At 31.0% G+C, this 12870-nt stretch overlaps 1 protein-coding gene across 1 annotated transcript; it reads right to left on the bottom strand.

The window, feature by feature from the left end:
• Positions 1-166: 166 nt before the first annotated feature.
• l(2)efl (lethal (2) essential for life) lies at positions 167-3656 on the bottom strand. Its single transcript, XM_088227711.1, has 3 exons — positions 3498-3656; positions 1155-1397; positions 167-589 (listed from the first exon to the last, which is right to left on the bottom strand). Exons 2-3 carry the CDS (start codon positions 1395-1397, stop codon positions 272-274), a joined length of 561 nt encoding a protein of 186 aa, XP_088083837.1. The 5' UTR covers positions 3498-3656; the 3' UTR covers positions 167-271.
• Between the last annotated feature and the right edge of the window lie 9214 nt (positions 3657-12870).

Raw genomic sequence — 12870 nt, 5'->3', positions numbered from 1 at the left:
AAAATAAATAAATGAATACATATTATATCAATGATTATGGACAGGATTTATTTTTTCTGAAAAATAAATATTTGAGTTCTTTTGATTTACCCAAATAATTAAATTTTGAGGGACTTTTTGAAATGAGTTATAAAATGTATCAATAAAAATAAATTAACACTGTCAATAAATTAAAATACTTCAAGACGTTTATTATTTAATAACACAGGTACTGTTGTAATGTAAAAAAATATATAAAATTAAATAAAAAATATAATACTAATACATTTTATTAATCTTTGGGAGTTTCGACAGTGGGTTGTGTATCTTTTTTGGGACCAGTTTGAGTTATTGGGACGACCCTTTCAGTTCCCGGGGGTGGCAACGATTTTTTGGGAGAACAAATTGTCAAAACTCCATCAGAAGATAATGTGGAAATGACATCGACAGCGTCGTGTCCTTGGGGAAGGACATACCGTCTTGTGAATTGCCTAGAGATATAACCATGCTCGTCCTGTTTCTCTTCGTGCTTTCCCTCCACGACCACGCAGTTGTTTGTTGTTTTTACAGTAATTTCGTTGGGAGAAAATTGTTGAACGTCAAGAATAACCTTAAAAAAAGTTTACAAAACATATCAGGGGCTGTAAAACAAATCGAAGGGTTCTTTTGATGTTAAAATCGAGTATAAGAAAAAACATTTGAATATCTTCCGTGGATTAGGATTGCGTCATATTCATTCATTAATATACCTAAGTTATGTGAAATTTGGTAAAAGTCGTCATTTTAATTGCGCCATTTTTTATTCCCCTGTTGTATTATGGTTTTAACAATAATTTAAATGATTAGGTACCTACATAAAGAAATTAAGAGTAATATCAAATATTTAAAGAAACTTTACATTTCTTAAAACCTAATACCTACGTATTGATGTGATATATTTTATTAGCGTGTACGAATTATATAATTTACTGACCCTTTCGTTACGTACAAAAATAACAATACGTTTTTTTTAAGGAGCAAGAAATAAAATATCTAGCAATATAATATTACGTTACGAAGCTGAAGGAGGTACTTTATTCTAAGGTCCCCCGATGGATTAATGTTTTGTTTTGTTTATTTACGTAGAATATGATGAGCTTTGAACTAACTCCTTCAGATTATTCAGTATTACTCACTTCAAATTTGTCCTTGTCTATATTAATGGTGGATGTTGACTCCTGCCTGGCGATGTTGTGTGTCCTCCACGGGCGAAAGTAAGAGTTGCGGAAGATGGAGTTACTGTTTTGGAAGGAGTTAAGGTTCGACAGAAGGTCATCTCTTCTCAGGCCCAAGCCGAAGTGCTGGTCTAGCAGTCGAGATGGCCGCTCGCGCTCGAAGTCTTCCCACCAGTCGCGGAACATTAGGGGAACTACTGACATCTACAAATTTAATATATTTTTTATTTTTAAAATAAGGTTGCTGCGTGAACTGTTTTAGCATGACTGGTGGAGGGGTGGTGACGGCTCTAGTTTTCACGATCGGACTGTTTTTTCCTGTTTAATAACAAACTAATGAACTAACATACCTTATCGCCGTCAGAATTGGGAAAATTAGATTAAGGGTGACATACAATTGTACTACATATACTGACGGCAGTAAATGTTAATTCTAAATAACGCGAATCTTTTATAAACAAAGAATATTTTTTAAAAAGTTCAACCCTGAAATTTGTTTTTTCAATGTGCGAGTCTGAAAAAAAGCTACAGGTTGGTTTTGAAAAAGGTTTTTTAAAACAATATTTAGAATGTCCAAATGGTTGCAACAATTCTGAGTGGACATTCATTAATTATATACCTATGTACTTGTTTTAATTTATGGCAAGGTGACTGAGTGAAACGACACGGGGAAACAAAGGGCGATTTGCACCAAAAGTTAAAAAAATATGAAAGTTAAATATTTGTTATGTGTTCGTCATAAAATGCACCGTACAAAAAAAGTTAACCGAAATTCAACTTTTTCAACTTTTCAACTTTTATTAGATTTAAATATCGCTCCTTCTTTTTATTTTATAAAATGATTGCAATATATTAAAACAGGAAATATAGACGTCTAGCCATTTGACCTGGCGTCGGCTGGTTTAAGTGATCACTTTACACATTGTGCAACGATCACCATTCTACCTATGTTAACATCTATATCTATGTCTTAAATTCTTCCATCCGTTTATTTTTGTGAAGTAAAATAGCATATTTTTCTCAATAACGTTCTCTATGTTGTTATATCTGTCAATCTCATCAACAGAAATAAAGTTTTCAGCTCTATAGATTATCCTTGGGTGAGTTGTATAATTGAGACGTAGTTCTTAATTTTTTTGGGGTCAAATTTTCCAGTCCATCTGTATTTATGAAGATTTCAGTCTTCTAAATACACATTACTCAAGCAATGTAATGTAGTTATTTCGAGAAACATTGGCCTTTATCCAAGCTTATTATTAATTTCTGGATTCTGACTCGATTCTCAGGTGTATCATATTAGAATTATAGATGTTTTACTGAAATATATTACAATTTAATTTACCTGTTTCGTTAAAAACCTAGACCTGTTTCGTTTCTCTTTCGTGTTTACTTTTCACTGTAAAAGTTCCATTGATTTTTCTGATAGTACCTATTCCAAATGATTACATATTATTCAAAGCGTTGATGATGTTATAAGCCAATTTGAAGATGAATTTAAAATATAAACTAAATTACAATAATTCGATTTGTATAACAACTTTTAATCGAAGTAACAAATTAATATGCGAACACAACAACAATTATATTGTCTATCTACCGAGAAGAACAGTACAAAATTAAATGTGTTATTTTGAAGTACCAATCAATGAACAAAAAACCTACTCTCCAATATAATGAATCATTTTTTTTAATTGCAAATACAAAAAAATTCTTGATTTCATCGGAAATTAAAGTTTTGCTTCTTTACATTAAATGCACTAAAATATATATATTTTTGTTTAATTATTACAACATAATTTGGAAAGTTAAAAATCTGAATTGTACTGCTCATTTCGTACCGAGAAAAAGTAAAACTTTATAGTTAGTTGCATTTATAGGCATAGAAAATTAGAATATATTTTTTTTCCTGGAAAATTTTACACATTATCAAGAAAATTACAGTAATCACTCAAATTTGATCAAAATAAAAATATAAATTGTTCGTTGCATTCGGATATAAAAACATTAAATTTCTAATGTAACTATTAACTTTATTGGTTTTTAAAATATCTAAGTTATTTTTGTTATAAAATAATTTTAAAAATTAGGTCAATAGATTAGAATACACAAATTTCATATCTAAATCGTGTTTATTTTTAAAGTGCATACAAATCAAATATAACGTACTTTATTTTGAAAAAAACTGTACATAAATAGCCATACCATGATTCACGATTTATTATAAACGTCACACTATAAACTTATATGCATCTTGGGCGATTTGACTAGATGTAAGAAGGAAAATAAATAAACAAACTCTCTCACCTTAAATAGAAATTATCACAAAAAGTATAAAAATGTGAAATAAATTGAGTTCGAAGCGTTAGTAAACACAGCTTGTGAAAGTATGATAGCAATCCCTGTATCCAGAAGACTTTTATAAGCCGAGACGAGGAACTCCCACGTATTGGACGCTTCTGGCTCGAGTGATACACCACTCGGATATAGCAAGGATGGCCAAAGTGTTTTACTGTTGCGGAATGTTTCTAGCCAAGACATAACATATTTATGATCTATATTGCTGGAGCGTGAAGAGGATCCAATTCACAAAATTAAATCACACTTTGATAAAACAAACTTGGAGCTTTCTGAAAACGATTCCATTCCAACAAAGCCAATGTCTCCAACCATGTATACCAATTGCAGCAAAGCACAATTCTTAATTTTTATAAGAAAATTTAATTTAATTTAAATTTTATTTAGGAAAATGAATCCAAAATTTAATTGAATTCCAGTCGCAAAACTTCTACAAAGTATTTCAGTATGTATGAAAAATCGATGTTCAACAAAGCACACATGACCGCCAAAGACTTTTTATCATTTATTTACAATTTATTTAAAAAGGCTGAGAACAATGTGTTTTATTTCTAAAACTTAAGTATAGCAACTTTTGTTTTTATGTCCCAATGTCCAGAACGTTTAGATGAATCAATTCTCCACACAACTTGGAATTATTTGGGATATATATTCCGGCTTTTCGTAGATCTCTCCGCTATTAACTCAGTGTGGGAAGAAGATGGATTGGCATGGGTAAGCTCGAAGTCTTATATGTATGTTGATAGTGTTTATTTTTTACCATATTTTATTGCCCTTGTTTGTCTTTGCTATGTAGTTTTACCCTCTTTTTGTTCAGTTTCTTCATACAACTGTTGTCATTGGCTTAGGCCGTATATATAAGAAATAAATAAATTATAGTTTAATATCTCACAAAATAAAAACATTCACATCCCACATAAAAACATTTTTTCACATTAGAATAAACATATTATTATGTAGTTCCTGGTATGCATCCAAAAAATCAATGCCATTGCCCCTTTCATTGTAAGTTTAGAAAATTACATTGAGGGCTTATGTCGGATATTGTCATGCTTCCCCATGACTAAATTGCAATTACACGACCTGATTATTCACATGTATAATTTATTTCCAAAAATCCTTTTTTATTATAGTATTTGACTCTTAAAATAGCGTGGTAAATAATTCCTTTGCGCGGGGTGATGTAACATTGTGTCACAACAAGCAAAAGACGGCTAAAGTTCAGGCATTTGAAAAAAAAACACGGAGAGATATTGTTTAATAATTCGTTTTCCATAATTTATTAAAATATACATATAATTTAGCCCTGTTATGGCAAAATAATATAAAATTCATAAATACGCCGGTTATCACACATGCTTGCATCCTCCATCATTGTCAATAACCGGCTGAATCTATTTCACACACACACCGGCTATAGAACAGAGTCTCTATCTTCTTTGTTATGAGTTCTATCTTCGTGCTCTGTCTTACACAGATTTATTGCTGTATTGTCACGTTCACTCTTCGCGTAGCAAGGACAAATATTTTTTGTATTAAAATCCAGAATAGTTATACAAATTTTACTTTCCAAATCCGGTGTGAAAATGTCCATTTGAAGATTACAAAAAAACAACATCATCATTTTTTTAAATAAGAGAGAAACATCAAGCCTTGGATCGTATGTAGACAAGCGTGACATCACAGCCACACAAGAGTTAAGAATATTTTTACCTGAGAGTACCTAGCCATTTATGCAGTCGAAAACACTCGTCTTGGGTTATAAGTTACAAGTCTACTTTACAAAAAATAGTCAATGAAAGTTTGTGATTCCTTTTAATTACTTGACATCAAAATTGAAATTCATTTTAATTAATAAGTTCTGAAAAAATAGTAATACAAAATGTTAAAATATTAATTTAACGACATGAATTTAGATTATCATTATTTTAATTAACTTAACTCTACCGGCTCCCTTTTATAAATGACACCAAAAGATTAATTCCTCATTCACATCTTATTGTTTGGACCCAAAAATTAATAAAAAGGGGCGGAATTTTGAGGATCATCGTATTGCCTACGTCACACTCAACCGACGCCGACGCCCGCCGATACGACGTCGGCGTCGATGACATTCCAGAAAACATTCTAGAGAACATGTTTAGTAAATATTATTATTTCTCACGTTAGACAACAGAGGGTTTACACGTCAGTGGTTGATTAATTTAGAGTTATATAAAGAGCGTGATTAAGACTTGAAACATGAAGGTGAAACGAAGACTAGATTTCCATGTTCCATGTGGCTTGTTTATGTTTAACGCTTATAAGCAATGGGCAATACTCCAGAAAACTCTAGAAAAAAAGGAATGCGACTTCTTAGACGAATGTACGATAAAAACAATAAAATGGACGTTCGTAAACTTTGGTAATGTACCCAAAATAAAACACGTTTATTGGATTTTAGTTCTACTTTATTTTTTTAAATATGCAAGAAAGTGTATTGTGTCGCGGTTCGTATTGTTAGGACATTTTCAAAACGAGTTTGGAACGAGAAAAAAAAAGTTGAGAAAATGTCCCAACAAGACGAAACGCGTCACAATATACCCTCTTGTATATTTAAAAAAATAAAATAGAATTAAAATTCAATTAACGTGTTTTATTTTGGATACATTACCAAATTTAATATGGAATTCTACCAAGTGTCTGCATACGCAATAAATAAATTATCTACCGACTAAAATTAAAGTAATTAAAGTAAGTAAGTAAGGTTTATTTATTTATTGAACACTTTATGTACAAATACAATTTACATACGGGCGGGCATACTGCTTTGAGACAATTTATTCCTACCCACCCAAACCGTTCAGATTGAGAAAATTACAAGTACATGGACAGAATCTCATAATTGTATACAAAATATATGTATCCTATATGAAATATAGAAGATTCATTATTGACAGTACACCCGTTTAGTTATACGATGTCAGTAATTATGTATGTACTCGTATGTTCATTATTATATTTTGTTCATCCTTACATTATTTTCATATAACTTTTTTATTTTCTTATTCTTTAAATTTAAATTTATCTTGTTTCTATTTACTTTATTTTTATTACTGTTTATAAATATATGTATTTTTATTTTACTTGCAACTTCTAACTGCCTAACATTTCTTAATTGTGAAATTGCGATAACTTACACCACTGTGGAAAATTTGTATTGACTGTTTTCACAATTTTCGTTTAAATATATTCTTATTTTCCGTATACAAAGTATGTATAAACTGTTGTTTTATTCCCAAATAAAAATAAACAAATAAATAAAATTAATTGAAAATCTACACTATACTATGTAGAGAGGAGAGGGGAATGGGAAGGAAAGAAGGAGAAAGGAACAACTCAAATATTTAGATAGTGATATTTCAATCTCGATTTAAATGTAAATAAAGAAACGTCTCTAACATTAGTGGGTAGATTATTCCATAATCGAACAGCTACTACTGTGAAAGAGAAGAAAGTGAAAAGAATTATAGCGGTGAGTGAGTATTAAAGGGGTTCTTTAGTTACTAGAAAGAGATAGTTCATGTTGTGATAGATGTTGGAAGAGCTCTCCCATATAAGCAGGCGAAGTGGGATTATTCAAAATAACGCGAAGAAGTGATAGAAAGTGAATGTTTATGCCTGGTTTATTTTAATACTAATATTGAAGCTAGAGAACGGACGCATCTGCTCCCTCCTCCTATAACAAGCGTGTTGAGGATGCGGCGGTGGACCTGGCTTGGGATATGAAAGCTTAGGCATTTTTGTATTACTGAAAAAAAGTTAACTTAGCTGTTTAGAATGGTAAATTCTCTATACCTACGGCAGTGATAGAGAATAGGGAAAGAACACGAATAACGATTAAAATATGTGAAATGGATTGACAGAAATTAATTGTATTTTCAAAATCAATATGGATATTATGGAGAAATGTTTTCATACATAACTTTAAAAAATAAATTATTCAAAAATAAGTCCCTAAAAAAACACAACATGTTTGGCCTTGATAATGAGGAAGTTCAGTGGTTTTTTTAAAATTTTTTATTTGTTAATAGACTGTTAAACTAAGTCAATTTTTTTTTTTTAATTTTTGCATATCGTATTATCGGGGCTACGATTTTTCAAAGTTTTGTATTTCTGAAATAACTCCGCGTGTGACGTCAGAGGTTCACTTCCGCTTATTCTCATTCAGTTCTTCCTATTGGTCCAGAAGCGACAAGCAGACCGGAAATCTTCCATAGCTCTCAGATCATAGGTTAATTCACATGAACCAGTGACGTCATTTAAAGTAGTGCGTTTTTATCAAAATATTTTTTATTATTTTTTCTGTACATTTTCAAGAAACTTTGCCTTACAATTTAATGCTCTAATTTTTACCCCGCGTGAGAAAATATTTTTTGTATCCAATTTCCCCTAGGGCTGAAGTTCCTCATTGTGAAGTAAAGATTCGTAACGATGTACTACTTACTTAAATTTAAACGGTTAATACAAAGTTAAAAATTTACACGAATCGCGACGTATTAGGGGCGTGGCCAATGCAATGGACCGTTTTCGTGGAAATTAAAAATTTTAAATTTAAAAAAAAATGCTGCTTTTTAGCAAAAAAAAATATTTTTGCTTGACAGTATTTCATAGACCCTTCTTAATTTAAGATTGTAAAAAAGTTATATTTCCCTATGTGGAACGGTGGTGTAGAAAAGTACAAATTCAAATCTGAAAAACTGAACTGTTCAAATATTATATGGGTACTTATTTATATTCTCTCGGAATAAGAGCGCGCATTGATAAAAGTCAATTTATCTTCCATCAGACATGACACAACACAATAAGCCACGTTCGAAATTCGGATATTCGAACGCCTGAGATAAATTCAAATTCGCCGGATTCCGAAACTCTCCCCTCTCCCCCCTTCCCATGTTTACGCTTCCAGCTAAATTAAATTTTCAAACCACATTCTGGAACACCGTATTCACTGGCGGCTCGAAAACAAACAAATGTTTTGAAAAGTTTGCGATCATAATTGAACCGGGTTGAGGTCCCGTGGCTAATGTGACTAACGGATTCGAGAAGTCCGAGGTTCGAAAGCCACCATATATTAAATACGCTAAATACAAAATTCGATTAGCAAAGTACAAAATAGTCGCCTAATCGATACATTTCATAACGTCATTTTAGCTTTTTTCGTGCACTTTTTTTTTTTTTTTTTCGTTCTTATAATTAAGACAAATATTTCAATTTTGGTGGCCATTTTCAACGAGTAGTAAATGACTCATTATTAGAAAATGGAAATCAAGTTGGGGTAGAGTGGGGTTTGAACTTCTGGCCAGAGGCCCGTGAGTCCGTAACACTAGCCACGGGACCACAACCAGATTTAATATTGTAAATATTTTCTCTTGTTTGAAAGAAGAAAGAAGGGAAGGCTGATCTGGGGTTACTCCGTATGGATCCGCCGGCAAAAGGATTTTAAAGTCCGAGTAAACAAAAAACTCTTTCTTTTATTCTTTTATTATTTCATTGTTATTGTGATACATTTTTTTTCAGAAATTTGTACGTTTTGTTTTTTATATATTTGTTCCTATATGAAACCCGTAATTGGTCTTGTTATTTGTTGTTATTCTGTATGTATTGTTTATAACTATGACTGTGTTGGTTTAAAAAAATAAATATATATATATATATATATATATATATATATATATATAGGTTTATATATTAGGTTTACTTATATATATATATATATAAATATAAGTAAACCTAATACATCATAAATTTGAGAAAATACGCTTTCCGATTTCGGAAATATCTACACTGGAACTTCGTTTTACACGGTTTCGAAATAACACGGTCCAAAAATTAAATTGACCAACCATTAATTGAGCGATGTGTATGTAATATTAAGGTGATTGTAAATGAAAATATGAAACTAATTATTCATAGATGACGCTTTTATAATTGTTTATAGAAAAATACCACTTATACATTTATTTTCAATGTAAATTTTATAAAACTTGGTTTGCGGAAACTTAACAATATATTGATTGTAGCAAATACTATAACAATATTATATAGATCCTTTTCACTAAATGGTGTACAAAACAAAAAATTAGATAAGTTATAGAATAATCTTAATATAAAATACTATTCGTTATTGGAATGCTTTACATCGCTCTTTTACCTACTGATGTATTATAATATAGTTGTGAATAATCTAGTTCAAGTTTTTTAAAAGTATTTTGATGTCACGTTATATTTAAAGAAACATGTAGGTACAATAAACAGTAAACAATTGATTTTTTTAAATTCCCGAACTGATTTTTACTTTTTTTACACGGAACTTTCTGGAACGTCACCGTGTAAAAAGAGGTTCAAGTGTATTGTAGATTTTAGAAATACACCGAATATTATTCAGTAATTATTCGTATTCGGCATATTTAGAGTGGTTTTATAAATGTTTATTTTTTTATTATTTATTTGGAAAACCAACAGCTATATTCGTATTTATCTTAAATATAAAACAAAACGAATTACAAATAAGCCAATTATAGGTTTTCACAAGTGTTATATTCGGTATATGTTCGGTATTCGGCATAATATTAAGTTGAAATACTGAATATTTATCAAATATTAAACTACTCATGGTGGACACACATTAAGATGGGGCCCCATGCAAGCGGAAGTTTGTGGCTTTATAAAAATCGCTAATTAAGCGTTTTAGTGGTGAAATCAAATAACTATGGCCATTTTCATCCCGTTGACTTCCATTTGCTCTCCAATTTGTACCGTGTCTTGCATAATATATCATAGTAAGACTTAACCTTGTAAATAATAATAATGAAATAACGTTCAATCATATAATCAATATCATATAATCAATTAAATATATTTTAAGTTTTAATTGTTAAACATTTCGCCTAGCTCCTATCGAACCTGCACAAACTTGTTCAGCGCGACAAACCACATGTGTAATTAATTTAATCATTTTGGTAAGCGCTAAACCAAATAATAATGTTCGTATTTGGTTCGGTTGAAAAAATCCGTATTCGGTGCATCTCTAGTAGGTATTAACAAACCATGTAGTTTTTAGCAATTGACGTCCTACGCCATTGCTCACTTATTACTAACTATCCACGCCGATAGATGTCTACCATCAACATGCAGCTTGTAATACTGGTTTAGATATATAATAAATAATACAGAGGGAGCTCGCTTCGTAGCGGAGGCCCAAACCAATAATGTAGTAGACTATATTTCCCATAATAAACAGCATTCAGCTATTCAGCATTCAACTGTCTAATAAAGCGTTCGCCTCCATGACATTGTTACATCATCAATTATCCGTCAACTAGACGTCTGTAATAGGGAGAGATATCATATATTTATCTCTCTTTGGCTCGCTGCTTCTGCCTCCCCGATAAGTTTACTATCTCCCTCTAGCCGGTAATATTGCAACTAAATAAGTACGTTGTGCTGAAATTAAACATTTTAGGGTGGTTCAATAAAAAAATCATTTGTTAAATTTTAATAATCATAAAAGCAGAGATTTTCGGCAGTACCACTAAAAAATATTATATAAAAAAAAAACTATAGTGCATGTTAGTAAGAACGAAAAAGAAAACAGTAAAACTTCAATTATCCGGATTGATAAGTGCCAGATTTTATTGCGTTTGAAAAAATACAGCGAATTGTAAACTTATTAAAAACTCGCTTAAACATGTCCAGCAAAGTTAATCGCAAAATTAAATTTAAATCTCCTTTATTTTTTTTCCTGATAAGAATTAGGATATTTGGCAATCCGGATGATTGGTGTTCGGATAAACGGAGTTCTAATGCATCACCGTATTAAAATAGAGATGGAGAACATTTAAGAGAAGGAAATATGGAAGTCGACCAGTCATTCGCTATTTTTTTTAAAAATAATTTTGCTAAATGATTATTTTTTTTACAGAATAAGGTTAAGAGTCTTCTTCACTAAAGAAAACTGTTCTAAGGAGGACTGCATAGTTTTGAAATTTTTATTTTACATACCATTAAATTATTTTATTTTATTTCTTTTGTGTAATTTAGCTTGTAGTTGAGTCCAGTTTGTTGTTGATTAATTGATTGTCATAGCTTGTTTTATCCAGTCCTTGTCTGCAAAAAAATTGGTAACTCAAAACATTGTTGATAAATCCACCTGGTCCAAGAAGGAGTATATATTTTTTTTTAAATTAAAGGCGTTGCCTAGTATGTGAGTGAAATAATTCAATGATATGAATCTCACCCGCAGCAATAAAGGTTTTAGCTCTTTAACTTCACAAATGTCAACAGATGGAAGTATCAAATAAGTATAAATAATCAAATATAAGCGGAATGGTGAATGTTACACAGTGAGTAAAGTGGTCACTTAAACCAGCAAATAACAGGTCATAAGCCCTGTTCATGCCTAGACTTCTACATTCCCTTCTATAAATTTTGTAATATATTGATAATAATAATAAAAGCGCAACATCATTATACTTACAGAGGAATATTTTTCCATTATGAAATGAACAAAGGAAATAAATATGAAATATATGTATTCTTAATTATTTTTAGTGTAGCACTGATTGAAAACACGTGTATATATATATATATATATATATATATTTTAATGTATATGTTCTTCTGAAAAGATTAACTAATTAAATATAAAATAATCACATTCTTGTAAGACGTCACTCTCAATTATGTACAAAATAATTGTTTTTTCTTTTACGTAATGGGAAACGTTAATGTTAATACTCGTATATGTATTAAATTTATATAAAATTTGTATTTACTTGTAATTTTACATAATTATATTTTTTCTGAATAAAAGACAAAAATACTACTACTACTACCACCATTACGCCATTTCCTCGTAAGGGTAGGCAGAGAGGATGGACCGCCACACACGTCTATCCTAGCATATATTCCTAGCTTCTTCCACATCCATACATATTGTCATACACGCCCTTCGGTTCTGCCTGCTTTTGATATGACCAGACTTAAGATTTTGGGATCATGCAACGTGTTCCTTGTTCGTCCTTGTCCATTTACATTTACCATCGCCCCCGTTACCATTCATTCTCGCCATATATACCTGCTTTACCATTATTTCGTCATCAATTCGTTATACATACCATAACCATGTCAGAGACCCTTTCTTAATCTTACCAATTAAACCAGACTCAGATTTACACTCTGGCCTGATTTCGACATTCGTAACACTGTCATAAATTGATTTCCCACTCATTCGTCTAAGAGATCGCATTTCGACCGCGTTCACTCTGCTTTCATCCTTTCT

The sequence above is a fragment of the Micrasema longulum genome, unplaced genomic scaffold (assembly GCF_059751315.1).
Source record: "Micrasema longulum isolate JH-2025_06_02 unplaced genomic scaffold, ASM5975131v1 h1tg000529l, whole genome shotgun sequence".
Taxonomy (NCBI): domain Eukaryota; kingdom Metazoa; phylum Arthropoda; class Insecta; order Trichoptera; family Brachycentridae; genus Micrasema; species Micrasema longulum.
Note: the sequence above shows the minus strand (reverse complement) of the source record. Positions and strands in the feature narration are given on the sequence as shown.